A 15,848-nucleotide genomic window follows, 5' to 3' on the forward strand; every position below is an offset into this window, starting at 1 on the left:
TTTTATTTTTTTTGATGCAATTGTGAATGGAGTTGTTTTCCTGATTTCTCTTTCTGTTGGTTCATTGTTAGTGTGTAGGAAAACCACAGATTTGTGTGTGTTGATTTTGTGTCCTGCAACTTTGCTGTATTCGGATATCAGTTCTAGTAGTTTTGGGGTGGAGTCTATGGTTTTTTATGTACAGTATCATGTCATCTGCAAATAGTGACAGTTTAACCTCTTCTTTACCAATCTGGATTCCTTGTATTTTTTTGTTTTGTCTGATTGCCGTGGCTAGGACCTCCAGTACTATGTTGAATAACAGTGGGGAGAGTGGGCATCCCTGTCTAGTTCCCGATCTCAGAGGAAAAGCTTTCAGCATTTCCCTGTTCTATATAATGTTGGCTGTGGTTTTATCATAGATGGCCTTTATTATGTTGAGGTACTTGCCCTCTATTCCCATTTTGCTGGGAGTTTTTAACATGAATGGATGTTGAACTTTGTCAAATGCTTTTTCAGCATCTATGGAGATGATCATGTGGTTTTTGTCTTTCTTTTTGTTGATGTGGTGGATGATGTTGATGGACTTTCGAATGTTGTGCCATCCTTGCATCCCTGGGATGAATCCCACTTGGTCACGGTGTATGATCCTTTTGATATATTTTTGAATTCGGTTTGCTAATATTTTGTTGAGTATTTTTGCATCTACGTTCATCAGGGATATTGGTCTGTAGTTTTCTTTTTTGTTGGGGTCTTTGCCTGGTTTTGGTATTAGGGTGATGTTAGCTTCATAGAATGAGTTTGGGAGTATACCCTCCTCTTCTATTTTTTGGAAAACTTTAAGGAGAATGGGTATTATGTTTTCCCTGTATGTCTGATAAAATTCTGAGGTAAATCCATCTGGCCCGGGGGTTTTGTTCTTTGATAGTTTTTTGATTACTGCTTCAATTTCGTTGCTGGTAATTGGTCTGTTTAGATTTTCTTTTTCTTTCTGGGTCAGTCTTGGAAGGTTGTATTTTTCTAGGAAGTTGTCCATTTCTCCTAGGTTTCCCAGCTTGTTAGCATATAGGTTTTCATAGTATTCTCTAATAATTCTTTGTATTTCTGTGGGGTCCGTCGTGATTTTTCCTTTCTCGTTTCTGATACTGTTGATTTGTGTTGACTCTCTTTTCCTCTTAATAAGTCTGGCTAGAGGCTTATCTATTTTGTTTATTTTCTTGAAGAACCAGCTCTTGGTTTCATTGATTTTTGCTATTGTTTTATTCTTCTCAATTTTATTTATTTCTTCTCTGATCTTTATTATGTCCCTCCTTCTGCTGACCTTAGGCCTCATTTGTTCTTCTTTTTCCAATTTCGATAATTGTGACATTAGACCGTTCATTTGGGATTGTTCTTCCTTTTTTAAACATGCTTGGGTTGCTATAAACTTTCCTCTTAAGACTGCTTTTGCTGCGTCCCACAGAAGTTGGGGCTTAGTGTTGTTGTTGTTGTTTGTTTCCATATATTGCTGGATCTCCATTTTGATTTGGTCATTGATCCATTGATTATTTAGGAGCGTGTTGTTAAGCCTCCATGTGTTTGTGAGCCTTTTTGCTTTCTTTTTACAGTTTATTTCTAGTTTTATGCCTTTGTGGTCTGAAAAGTTGGTTGGTAGGATTTCAATCTTTTGGAATTTACTGAGGCTCTTTTTGTGGCCTAGTATATGGTCTCTTCTGGAGAATGTTCCATGTGCATTTGAGAAGAATGTATATCCCGCTGCTTTTGGATGTAGAGTTCTGTAGATGTCTATTAGGTCCATCTGTTCTAGTGTGTTGTTCAGTGCCTCTGTGTCCTTAATTATTTTCTGTCTGGTGGATCTGTCCTTTAGAGTGAGTGGTGTGTTGAAGTCTCCTAGAATGAATGCATTGCATTCTATTTCCTCCTTTAGTTCTGTTAATATTTGTTTCAGGTATGGTGGTGCTCCTGTATTTGGTGCATATATATTTATAATGGTTATATCCTCTTGTTGGACTGAGCCCTTTATCATTATGTAATGTCCTTCTTTGTCTTTTGTTACTTTCTTTATTTTGAAGTCTGTTTTGTCTGATACCAGAATTGCAACACCTGCTTTCTTCTCTTTGTTGTTTTCATGAAATATCTTTTTCCATCCCTTGACTTTAAGTCTGTGCATGTCTTTGGGTTTGAGGTGAGTTTCTTGTAAGCAGCATATGGATGGATCTTGCTTTTTTATCCATTCTATTTCTCTGTGTCTTTTGATTGGTGCATTCAGTCCATTTACATTTAGGGTGATTGTTGAAAGGTATGAACTTATTGTCGTTGCAGGCTTTAAGTTTTTGCTTACCAAAGGTTCAGGGTTAGCTTCTTTACTATCTTACTGTCTAACTTAACTCGCTTGTTGAGCTATTATAAACGCGGTCTGATGATCTTTATTTCTCTCCCTTCTTATTCCTCCTCCTCCCTTCTTCATATGTTGGGTGTTTTGTTATGTGCTCTTTTTAGGAGTGCTCCCATCTAGAGCAGTCCCTGTAGGATGCCCTGAAGAGGTGGTTTGTGGGAGGCAAATTCCCCCAACTTTTGCTTGTCTGGGAATTGTTTAATCCCTCCTTCATATTTAAATGATATTCGTGCTGGATACAGTAGTCTTGGTTCGAGGCCCTTCTGTTTCATTGCATTAAGTATATCATGCCATTCTCTTCTGGCCTGTAGGGTTTCTGTTGAGAAGTCTGATGTTAGCCTGATGGGTTTTCCTTTGTAGGTGACGTTTTTTTTCTCTCTGGCTGCCTTTAATACTCTGTCCTTGTCCTTGATCTTTGCCAGTTTAATTATTATGTGTCTTCGTGTTGTCTTCTTTGGATCCCATCTCTCGGGTGTTCAGTGTGCTGTAGTCTGAGCAACTATTTCCTCCCCCAGTTTTGGGAAGTTCTCAGCAATTATTTCTTCAAAGACACTTTCTATCCCTTCTTCTCTCTCCTTCTGGTACCCCTATAATGCAGATATTGTTCCTTTTGGATTGGTCACACAGTTCTCTTAATATTGTTTCATTCCTGGAGATCCTTTTATCTCTCTCTGCGTCAGCTTCTATGCATTCCTGTTCTCTGGTTTCTATTCCATCAATGGCCTCTTGCATCTTTTCCATTCTGCTTATAAATCCTTCCAGAGTTTGTTTCACTTCTGTGATCTCCCTCTGTACATCTGTAATCTCTCTCCGAACGTCATCCCTTAGCTCTTGCATATTTCTCTGCAGCTCTGTCAGCATGTTTATGATTTTTATTTTGAATTCTTTTTCAGGGAAACTGGTTAGGTGTGTCTCTGCAGATCCTCTCTCAGATGTTGTCTGAACTATCTTGGACTGAACTAAATTTTTTTGCCTTTTCATGGTGATAGCGATGGCTGTAGGCAGGTTGCGGGCATGTCCGCTGGGAGAAGAAAGTCTTTTCCTGCTTGCTGGATGCCTTGCCCTTCTCCACTGCCTGTGTCAGTTACCTGTACTCCTGGAGCAGCCACTGGGTTAGTCTGCTAAGCTGCTGTGTGCGGGGTCTCCATCAGAGCAGCGCAGAGCCCTGCGGAGAGTGGCAGGCATGCCAGGTGCACTCCTCTGCAATAGCGGCACCCCTGCCAGGCAGCTGTGTGCCAGCAACAGCCTTTGGGTCTGGCCCAGGCGGCTGTGCCTTTGGCTGGGATTCCAGTCGGCTGCTGGGAGCACACCTGCTCCCTCTGGCTCCGCTGCAGGTGCACACGGGGCTCTCCTGCGCAGGCCTCTCCCGGGCTTCTCTGGCTCCACTGCTGCTGGTGCGCGCGAGCTGCACCCGGGCTGTTTGGTCGCCGCCACTGCGGGCTCGCACAAGCCTCTCCTGGTCCCCTCTAGCACCGTTGGCGCATGCGTTCTGCTCCCGGCCCCTTCTGGCACTGCCACCCCTGGCACGCTCTGCCACTCTCCCGCTACTGGGCCAGTGTGTTGGGGTCCATGCCAGTTGGAGGAATGACTGGCAGGCTGCTTAGTGCCATGAGGGGCTTCAGAGCTGTGCTGCCTCCCCAGGGTTTAGGGCGCCTAAGATTCCCTGGGATTCCCAGCTGCTGACTAAGTGTCCCGGGACAACTTCATCCAGCTATGGGATCCCTGTCTCTTTAAGACTTACAGAAAGCCCTCGCTTTTCTTTTGTCTCAGGCGCACCGGTTGCGGGGACCTGCCCACAGGTTTTGCTTTTCCGTTTCTCTAATATCCAGCACCCCGTGCACCTTGTGTCTGCGCTCCGGGTGCGGATTTCTAGAGCTGGTTGTTTAGCAGTCCTGGGCTTTCCCTCCCTCCCCAGTCTGACTCCTTTATTCCCACCGGGTTCTGGGGTGGGAGAGCGTTTGGGTCCCTCCTGGCCGTGGCTTGTATCTTACCCCCTTCATGTGATGTTGAGTTCTCGCAGATGTAGATGTATCCTGGCTGTTATACTGCATCCACTGGTGTCTCTTTTAGGAATAGTTGTATTTATTGTATTTTCATAAATATATATGTTTTGGGGAGGAGATTTCCTCTGAACTACTCATGCCTCCATCTTCCCGTGATTCACTGTTTTTTTTATGGCTGAATAGTATTCCATTGTTCTACATACCACATCTTCTTTATCTATTCATCCATCAGTGGCACTTAGGTCACCTATCTCCAGATTCTTGGCTACTGTAAAGAATGCTGCAGTGAACATGGGGATGTATATATCTTTTTTAAGTAGTGTTTTTATTTTTTTTGTCTAAATATCCAGAAGTGGAATTGTTGGAGGATATGGGTAGTTCCATTTTTAATTTTTTTAGGAAACCACACTGCTTTCCATAATGGCTGCACCAATTTACATTCCCACTGTCAGTGCAAAAGGGTTCCCTTTTCTCCACGTCCTTGCCAACACTTTTTATCTCTTGTTTTTTGATAATAGCCATTCTAACAGATGTGAAATGGTACCTCACTGTGCTTCCGATATGTATTTCCCTGATTTTAGTGATGTTGAACATCTTTTCACGTACCTGTTGGTCATCTGTGTGTCTTCATTGGAAAAATATCCATTCAGATCCTCTACCCAATTTTTAATCAGATTATTTGGGGTTTTGTTTTGTTTTGTTTTGCTATTTAGTTGTATGAGTTTTTTATATATTTTGGATATTAACCCCTTACCTGATGTATGATTTACAGACATATTCTGTAAGGTTGCCTTTTCATTTTGTTGATGATTTCCTTTGTTATACAGAAGCTTTTCAGTTTGAAGTAGCCCCTACTTGTTTATTTTTGCTTTTGTTGCTTTTGATTTTGGAGTCAGATACAGAAAATCATCACCAAGACCAATGTCAAGGAGCTTCCATTTATGTTTTCTTCTAGACGGTTTATGATTTTATGTCTTATATTCAAGTCTTTATTTTGTGTTAATTTTTGTGTATGGTGTAAGGTAATAGTCTAGTTTCATTCTTTTGCATCTGGCTGTCCAATTTTCCCAGACCATTTATTGAAGATACTGTCCTTTCCCCATTGATTATTCTTGGCTCCTTTGTTGTAAGTTAATTGACCATATATGCATGAGTTTATTTCTAGGCTCTATTCTGTTTCATAGTTCTGTGTATCTGTTTTTTTGCTGTTTTGATTATTGTAGCTTTGTAATATAATGTGAAATCAGGGAGTGTGATGCTACTACTTTGTTGTTCTTTCTTAAGATTGCTTTGGCTGTTCAGGGCCTTTGGATTGGGGTCCTTGGTAAGTGGGTCCATACAAATTTTAGGTTTGTTTGTTCTGTGTCTGTGAAAAATGCCTTGAATCTGTAGCTTGCTTTGAGTAGTATGGGCATTTTAACAATATTAATTCTTCCAATCCATCAGCATGGGCTATCTTTCCATTTATATGTGTCATCAATTTCTTTCATCAAGTTTTCAGTGCACAGGTCTTTAATCTCCTTGGTTATATTTATTCCTAGGTGTTTTATTCTTTGTGGCCAAACTTATTACATCTTGAGTTAAAACAGTTTTCTCTTATTTAGAAGTCTAAGAAAATATATTTAATCTAGATTTGGCTGTATTCTATCATATTATTGTATTTTAGTTTTCATTTTGGTCTGTAAATTTTGTTTTGCATTGTATATTTAGGTGCTCTGATGTTAAATGCATAAATATTTAAAATTGTTAGAGCCTCTTGATGAATTGGCCCCTTTGTTATTATATAATGATCTTTGTCTCTTATTAAATTTTTTGCCTTAAAGTTTACTTTGTCTCATACAAGTATAGCTGCTTCTGCTCTCTTTTGGATTGCCATTTGCATGAATATCTTTTTCCAATCCTTCACTTTCAGTCTAGGTGTGTCCTTAAAGCTGAAGGAATTCTGTTGTAGGCAGCGTATAGTTGGGTCTTGTTTTTTAAAATCAATTCAGCCACACTGTATCTTTTGATTGGATAATCTGGTCTGTTTACATTTAAAGTAATACTTGGTAAGTTAAGGCTTACTGTTGCCATTTTGTTGTTTTATAGGTCCTTTGTTCCTTTGTTCCTCTCTTGCTTTGTGATTTGATGAGTTTCTGTAATGGTCCACTTTGATTCCTTTTTCTTTCTCTTTTGTTTATCTACTGTAGATTTTTGCTTTTTACTTTCCGTGAGGCTTATATAAAAAACATCTTGTACTTATAACATTCTATTTTAAGAGGCTAACAAAACTTTGATTGCATACACAAACTCTAAATACTTTTATTCCCCCCAGGCAAAATCTCTGAACCAGGGCTGTGTTCCTCAAATTGTATATGTAAATTTAAATTTTGTTTTAATCATATCACATGTTAAATACATGAAAACATCTTTTCTCAACTAGAGTTTTTAAACCCTATACCAGATCTAATGAAATCTGTGTGATTGGGACCTAGCCATGTGTGTTTTGAAACTTCTCAACCAATAAGATAAAATAAAATATAACAAACAACAACAAAACAAAATAAAATGAAAAAGAAACTTCTCCATTTGTTTCTGATGACATCCTGGTTAAGAAATTTGTGTCAGAGAAACTCACTATATGTTAATCCTTAAGGGAATGTGCTTGTAAATCTTTTGTGAAGTAACTTATCTAGGCTGTCCCTAAATTGGCCCTAAGTGTGCATTTCCTTTATTTCTTTAAAATAGGCTATATTCATAAGTTTGACTAACAAAAGATTATTATGTTCATCTGGTTTTATGATGTGTGTATTACTTTTTTCTCTTGCAGGTGACAATGAGTTCTTCAGTACGAAGAAAAGGCAAGCCAGGCAAAGGAGGTGGAAGAGGGTCTTCTAGAGGAGGAAGAGGTAGCAGGAGTCACACTAGTAAATCTCATGGGGGTGGCAGCAGTGGTGGCGGCAGTGGTGGCAATAGGAAAGCCTCGAGTAGAATTTGGGATGATGGCGATGACTTCTGTATCTTCAGCGAAGCAAGGCGCTCTTCCAGGTCATTATGCTCTTTGAATGTTCAAGTATGAAACAGTATCATTTCCTAATCTGTGAGACAACAGATGGTACAGAGAAAGGGGGGAAAATGACAATTCTGGTCATGTTAACTGCTCTTATTTTAAAACCTTCCATTCTTCTTCTTTGTAACCTTTTCTGGAGGCATAATGGCAAATAACTGTTTGGTTTGGTTCTTTTTTGTTAAGGTCAAAATCTGAAGTTAACTTTAACTTCCACATGACATGGTTAATATAACCTTGCTAAGAAAGTAAATGCTGGAAATTGTGAAAGTGATGAAAATTATTTTAAGTATTTCCTAGGCACTGTAGTTTGAAGGTCCCAAAATGTGACCTGACTGTATTCTCTCTTCTCAGTTGATGAATTATTTATTTTCTAACCAGATCAACCAGATCTTCATTGGTGTTTCGTGTGATGACCAGTGGCAGCTGTCACATCCAGGCTTTTCTCATACACAATTTATAAGTAATGAATAAATTCTGATAATTCTAATAAATATTTAACAAAAATAAAGATATTATTACTGTGTGTTATACAGTATACATACAAAATTCTTGTCTCTCAAATTGCACTGTGAGCTATCTACTGGAATTTTTAGAGATGGAGAGATTTCTTTAAATACACACACACATATATATATATACATACACACTCTAGTAGGAAGAACTCTCAACTAAATATTAGAAGGAAATATAGATGAGTGCTGGAGTTTAACTGCATCATGCATGATTTTAACTTAAATGAATCCAACTATATAAATTCAGGAAAAAATAAAAAAACAAATACTATTTAAGCAGTTTAAAATTGCCACTAAATGGATCTAGGCCCCACAGTGAACAAAGTATGGAGAGAGGAATCTGCTATTCCCTCATCAGTCTCAGTTTCCAAGTGCTTCTTACAGTTAAAGCCTCTTGAGGCACTATGTAATTTTAGGACTTAAATATATGTTTTTTCATACATAGTCCCTAATATAACCAAATACTTCATCTGGCATTCAAGCAGAGAATATCTACGTGTTTTTTTTCATCCTAGAAGAAAATGGTCATTTTGGACATATTGAGAGATCAGTCTCAAACTTAATACTTTTTAAGGAATCTCCCAGAGTAATTTTAAACTATGTTTTGACTTCAGCTGCTGACTTAGGAACCTAACTTATGAGTTAGCTGCAGCTTCATTCTTTTTGAAAACAGGTACTGTAGGTTCTCACAGTCTGAGATGTTCGTTCATGCAACAGATATTTACTGAGTGCCTACTATGCCCCAGGCACTATATTAGGGGCTATAATTATAGCAATGAATAAAATATTGTCCTTATTTTCATAGAAAGAGGTTTGAGTTACAAAGACAATAAATAAACATATGTCAGGTAGTAGATACTAAGGAGGGTAAAAGAGAAAATAGCAAAATCGATTGCAGGTTTTTAAAAAATAATTGCTATTTAATGTGGAGTGATCAGAGAAGTCTTCTTTAATAATGTGTCATTTGAGCAAGACAAGAAGGAAGAGAAGGAGTGAACTCTGAAGCTGTCTGAGAGAGGAACTTTCAAAGGCAGGAGCAACAGCAAGTACAAGGTCCCTAAGCCAGTGTTGTGCTTGGAAGGTTTAGGAAATGGCAAGGAAGCCATATGGCTAGAATGATCAATAAGGTGAATGATAGGCAGTTACATTTAAAAGGCTACACTGTGTAGGACCTGATGGGCCATAATAAGGACTTTGGCTGTTGCTTTGAGTGAGATGGGAAGCTGTTGCAGGGTTTGAGGCAAGGGTGTATGATAGCAATCAGTCTGGCCAGGGTTGCTGCTATTTGGCATATTCCTTATGTGAATTAGGAAATGGTGTCTCTTTCTTTGAGCAGTTATAGCCCCAGAATGCATGGCTTGGTGAGCAGGGTATGGACTGGATTTTAGCTCTTGTGGTCCTCTTCCCTTCCTTAGCAGGAGCCTCTGCACAGCATACAGTCTATGCAACCATACTCAGTAGCCCTGACTTGGTGCAAACAGACTACAGGAGAACAGTTGGAAACAAGATCAGTTAGGAGTTTCTCTCTAAGTGGAGATGTCATAGACAATTTAATACATAATTCTGGAGTTCAAGATAAGAACATAGGCCAGGTAAGTAAATGTGTGAGTCCTCTACGAATAAATGCTATTTAAAGCTATAAGGCTGGGTGAGATAGAGAAGAGGTCTGAACTTTGAGCCCTGGGCACCCTAGGCTTTAGAGATGAGAAAATTAGGAGAATCAAACAAGGGGCATTAAGAAGGATTTGCCAATGAATTAGGAGGACAACTGTGAGAGCATGGTTTCTGGAAGTTAAGGACTAAAGGTATTTGAATGTGGATTATCCATTCAAATTGGATTGGATAGTTAAAGGGGATATTCAGTAGTAGAAAAATACTTCTGATAAGTTAAGAAAAATGTGTAGTGACAATGTCCACTGGAGTTGGCAGTGTGGTTAGCAAGGGTAATCTTGACAAGAGCTGTTTGGCATAGTTGAAGAGGAAACCCTGCTTGGAGTGTGTTTCAGAAAGAGGAAAGAAAGGGAGACAAAGACAGTTGTTTAGATAACCCTTTTAAAGAGATTTGCTATGAAGGGCAGGGGAGGGAAGAGAAATAGGGCAGTAGTTTGAAGGGGAGTACAGTCTAAGGGAGGATTTTGTTTGGTTTGGTTTTTTAAGGTAGACATAATATAGCATGTCTCTGTAGGCTGATGGGAGTGATCCAAAGGAGAATGAAGGTCTGGCGATATAGAAAGGGGTAAGTGTGGAATGATTTCTTTGAGGAGGTTAAAGGTATTGCAGTACAGTGTACAAATAGAGGGTTAACTTTAGGATCGAGGATCGTTCATCCTTAGGAAGGAAGGAAGGCAAGGTGTGGGGTATATAAATTGGTGGATGGTATAGGAACATGTGGAAGGAAGTCCCCCCAGGTTTTTTTTTAATACTAATCATGAGAAAATGATCAGACAAATCTAAATTGTGAGGATTTCTGTAAAACAGATGGCCTGAAATCTTCAAAAAAGTCAATGTCAGGAAATATGTGAGGGAACTGTTCTAAATTAAAGGAGTTTGAAAAAAATAAATGTCATTTTTAAGTAGATAATAAAAAAATCTATAGAGGACATGATTGAGGCATTTAGGAACTTTATGGATTATATATTAGATGATATTGTATCAAAATAAAATATCTTCTAAGTGATAATATTGTAGTATGATAGAGTATGTGTCTGTCCTTAGGAAATGCCTGCTGAAGTTTGCATGTCTGCAGCTTACATTCAGATGGTTCAGCAATATATGCATATACAAATATATAAAGAGGAGAGCATATATGTAAGCATATATGTGTATGTATAGAAGAAGAAAAGTGAATGTATGTATAGCAACTGTTAACAGTTGGTGAATCTAGGTAGCAGGTGTTTATTTCTGTAGATTAAAAAAATTTCAAAACAAAAAGGGGAAATGATAGATTTGGGATAACATTTATTTTCAGAAGTTGCACCAAGTGATTCAAAAGCACAATCCTATTTTCTCCTTTGCTACCCAATTTTGCAAGTGTAAATATGTGGTTCTTCAATAATGTGCCAGATTTTAAATAGAGGAAAAATTTCTCCCATTTCCCTAGATTTGTGAAAATCTATAATGAAACATGTCAAACAAAAAAAAAAAAACAAAAAACAAGTAGTGAATAAAGTTAAACTTTAGAACTTACTATTGTTTTAAATATTAAAATGAGTCTCTAAAAAAATTAAATTCCAACAATGAAAGATTGGTGAAATAAATTCCAGTACATACATACTTATATGACCCATTTAAAATTATTTTGCAGGAGAACAGTTTTAGGGAAATGTCAGTTTTATTTTGATAAGGAAATAAAGCAAATTATAAAAGATTATATATGCTGTATAATTTTGTAAAAAATGTTTATGAAAAAGAATGTGAATTAGAGTGACTTCTGTTTTTTTACTTTTCTACAGTGAACATGATTTTATCATCATTATTATTTTTGTAATCAGGAAATAATGATAATTTAGGTAAATCTCTCAAAAATAGGGCTTTATATTCACAAGTAATATTGTTTTCAGATTGGGTTACCTAAAAATTGAATGAAGTTAATACAAGTGATGTGTAGCGTATTTCTTGAAAGCCTTCTAGTGCAGAGGGAGTCATTATAGCACTGTGTTTTCCAGAGGATTCTTGTTAGTGAAGCCAGATTTAATGATTAAGAATCTAATCAGGTTTTTTCCAGCAGTTCCAGTATAATGAAATGTTAAATACTGTAGAAAATGGAGAGTCTCTTCACATTCATTGTCATCTTTTATGATACTTGACAATCCGGTTTATGTATATATTTGGTGACTCAGAGGAGAGAGTAAAAGTTCTGATCACAGATAAATATGTAACTGTTCTTGTATCCTTTGCAGAGCTAACAGCAGTAGTGTAAGAAAAGGAGAAGCACGTCCCAAATGGAAGCCCGAAGCCAAAGTGCCCCTTCAGACTCTACATATGACTTCTGAGAATCAAGAGAAAGTGAAAGCTCTTCTCAGAGACTTGCAAGAACAAGATGCAGATGCTGGATCTGAGTAAATTTTTTTTTTATTTGAGTGAATTATTATATTAAGGAAGATGTGTTTGCAGTGAAGGTTCTGTGTGGCTTTGGAATAATATATTAATACTGATCCAGTGTGGCTATATAATTAGATGCAAGTAAGCCAAGAGAAATACAAGAATAATTATTCAGGAAGTTTTTAGAGTGAGTTTATTTTGTAATATCTGAGCAATAATACAGATTGCCTTTTCATGTGTTTTGTTTCTAGGACAGTGCAAATATGGATTCACTAATAGCTTTATTGACAGTCTTCAAATAAAGCCTTAGAGTGATCAAGAAGTATTGCTCTAGGCTAAGCAAATATTGCATTGATCAGATGAAGTCTTAAGATTACATTTCTTATGACCAACTGCCAAAGAGAAACAACTTTTACTCTTTTTGGCTATTTTGCTTTGTGATTTCAAAGAAGTTAATTCTTTCCCTTTGACATAAATAATGAGTAGTCAGTCATGAACAGCTCAATTTCCATCCCATCTATAAATCTCTTATCTGTTTTACACTTAGGAAAGGTGGTTATGCAGCAAAGCAAAAAATTAGTGATGGATTTAAGAATGAGACGAGAGAGAAAGGATAGCCAAGGCTTCTGTGGTTAAGAATACAGGCTGTGAGGTCAGACTTCCTTGGTTAAAATTCTAATTGCTCTTTACTTTATAACCTTTGACAGTTACTAATCTTCTCTAAATTTTAGTTGATTACCTGAAAAATGGAGATTCTAATAATATCTGGTTGAGTTATTGGGAAGATTTTCAAAGAGATAGTACATATAAAACACTTAACATAGTACCTGGCATATAATAAATACCTGATAAATGTTAAATGTCAAGATAGAAATTAATAGATCAATAAAAGTTTAAATCAGCAACTGAAGAATGCTCAGGATCCTCTGTCCTTTTGCTCCTTGATTTAAATTCTTAGACTCTTGCTAAATTTTCTTTGAAGTAGAAATTAATATTAAATATCTGAAAATGTTGCCTTTGCCAGAAGAGGCATTTCTGGGGAGGAGGAAGATGATGAGCCTGAATGTGACGATGAGCAGTACTGGTCAGCTGGACGAGAAATGTCCCTTGTTCCTGATGCTGACCCTTTGGAATATGCTGGCCCAGGGGAGCCTCATAATCCAGAATTTACCGTCTCAGCATATGCAGTACAAAAACTTTCCAGGTGATTGCTTTCAACATTTATGGGAGTTGAGGGAGAAGCAAAGGAAACTGAAGTCATATTATAAACCCAACCATTCACCCTCAACTAACTTCCCTATTGTTTGGTTCCAGCAGTGCCTGATATGCCTAATATCCTCCTTTTCAGCATACAGCGACTAAGGAGGAATTTGTATTATCAGGGGCACATTTTCAGAACACAAACCCCGCCTGTATGTAGTTATAACTTCACATAAATGTATTTTAACGAATTTCATTTCTGTGATTTGATATTACTCAATCTTTTTCATCGTGTTTTGCACTTGACAGATACGGTTTCAGCACTGAACACTGCCAGGCAGCCCTGAGGATTTGTGATGGAGATGTGGGGGCATCTCTAGAACATTTGCTCACCCAGTGTTTTTCAGAGACATTTGGAGAGAGGATGAAGATCTCTGAGGCTGTTGGCCATGTAAGCGTGGAGGAGTGTATGGAACAGCGGCAGGAAGAGGCATTTGCTCTCAAGTCAATCTGTGGAGAGAAATTTATAGAAAGAATTCAGAACAGAGTCTGGACCATTGGATTAGAACTGGAGTATTTGACAATTAAATTCTGCAAATCCAAGCAAAAGGAAAGTACCAAAAATATACAGGAGATTTCACTTGAAATCTGTAAATTTTACCTAAAAGGAAATTGTAAATTTGGATCAAAGTGCAAATTCAAACATGAAGTACCCACAAATCAAATTGTTGGAAGAGCAGAAAGAATTGTAGATGATTCTCATCTTAATGCTAATGAAGATGCATCTTTTTTATATGAACTTGAAATTCGATTTTCTAAAGATCACAAATACCCCTGCCAAGCTCCCCTTGTGGCATTTTATTCCACCAATGAGAATCTACCTCTGGCTTGTCGTTTACATATTTCTGAGTTCCTTTATGGCAAGGCCTTGACTTTTGCAGAAACTTCAGAACCTGTTGTATATTCTTTAATAACCCTTTTAGAGGAAGAATCAGAAATAGTCAAGCTACTAACAAATACCCATCACAAGTACAGTGTCCCTCCTGTGAACTTTCTGTCAGTATTCTCTGGGATCACCAGAATGAATAATCCTGTGTGCCGTAAACCGGTGGTTCCAGATAATTCTTTTGTTTCAAATCAAATTCCAGAAGGTATGTAAAGCATTGATCATATGGAGGGCATTATGGAGGGGGGCATTCAGAATGATGGATTAAAGAAGTCAAAGGTTCTGAAGTCTAGGATCTCCTGGCGATCATAGTTATTCTCCCCAATCCATGGGCAAAAGGGACTGAGAATTCTCTGAACTATGGCTTGACTAATTGTAAGGCCCAATATTGTCACTATGATTGGGCTCCCTCAATTGAAAGTTTATAGTGATATCTAAGCTGACTTTAGCAATTAAGGTTTGAAGAACTTTAAAGGATCTTCCCAGAAAAATCTGTCTCTTTCATTTGGTTTCACATGTTTATTTCTGATACTTTATATGGGATTACTTTCAACTAAGTTTTTAGAGATACTTCTCTTTCTATACCAATCCATACCCTCTTGCTTTTAGTAAACTATACTTTTAGGGCTATCTTCATGAATCCCTAAGGCCTCAAATAAAGAAATGTTTGTACAAGCTTCTGGCTTTATCCAGATTCAATTTTGCTGTACAGATTCTTACACCACAAGTAAATCCCCTTTTCAGAGTTCATCACAGAATTCTCTCATATTTGTTGCCATCATTCTTTCAGAGAAACAAGTTTTTATTATTCCACAACAGTTCTTAGGTAAAGTAGAGGATAATGAAATTGCATTAAGGTGTGGATTCTGAATGGTTGGTTGGGTTCACTCACTAACCACTTGACTCGCTCCCAAATACCAGCTTCTGACACATGGGATTCAAATGTAGTTCTTGAGAAGTGACAAATTGTGTACCATGGACTTTTTAAAATAATAGCTTTACTGAGGTATGATTTACATACCATAAAATTCACCCTATTAAAATGTGCAGTTCAGTGGTTTTTTGTTTATCCACTGTGCCACCATGACCACTAACTTCATAACATTTTTATCACCCCCCAAAAAAACCCTATCAGTAGTTGTTCCACATTTCTCCCTTCCCCTAGCTCCTGATAACCACAAATCTATATTTATCTCTGTGGATTTGCCTATTCTGGACATTTCATAGAAATGGAATCATACAATATGTGGCTTTTTGTGTTTGGCTTCTTTTCCTTAACATGATGTTTTCAAGGTTCACCCATGATACAGTATGTATCAGTACTTAATTCCTTTTTATTGCTGAATAGTATTCCACTTAGTGATCATACCACATTTTGTTTATTGATTCATTATTTGATAGACATTTGGGTTGCTTTGTGTCATGGAAATTTAGGAACACTTGCAAATAGTTGAAACTTTCAATTAATTCCTTGAATGTAAAGACTAGACTAACATGGCATGCCATAATTTTTTCTTCTTTGTTTTTAGTTTGGTTTAACAGTAACCACTTACACTAGATTAAAGTTTATTTGAAGATGGTTTTAAGTTCTTTAACAGTAGTAGTAGTATTGAAATGAATGAACCTGTTTTATTCAAGCTTTAACTCTCTTTTGTGATTTTTTTCATTGTTATTTTGATAGCGACACCCCCCTTTGCTAAAGAAAGGACTCTGTATCAAAAAT

The 15,848-nt window shown here is 37.4% G+C and overlaps 1 protein-coding gene across 2 annotated transcripts in view; it reads left to right on the forward strand.

Moving 5' to 3' along the window:
• DHX57 (DExH-box helicase 57) overlaps positions 1-15,848 on the forward strand; it is an 85,579-nt gene that overhangs the window by 7,693 nt on the left and 62,038 nt on the right. For both annotated transcript variants that reach the window (XM_057497275.1, XM_057497274.1), the window contains exons 2-5: positions 7,187-7,404; positions 11,838-11,996; positions 13,004-13,183; positions 13,489-14,330. In XM_057497275.1, the coding sequence (XP_057353258.1) occupies positions 7,193-7,404; positions 11,838-11,996; positions 13,004-13,183; positions 13,489-14,330 (1,393 nt within the window). In that variant the 5' untranslated portion in view covers positions 7,187-7,192. The remainder of the gene's footprint in view (positions 1-7,186; positions 7,405-11,837; positions 11,997-13,003; positions 13,184-13,488; positions 14,331-15,848) is intronic.

This window comes from Manis pentadactyla, chromosome 2, assembly GCF_030020395.1.
Source record: "Manis pentadactyla isolate mManPen7 chromosome 2, mManPen7.hap1, whole genome shotgun sequence".
Lineage (NCBI taxonomy): Eukaryota > Metazoa > Chordata > Mammalia > Pholidota > Manidae > Manis > Manis pentadactyla.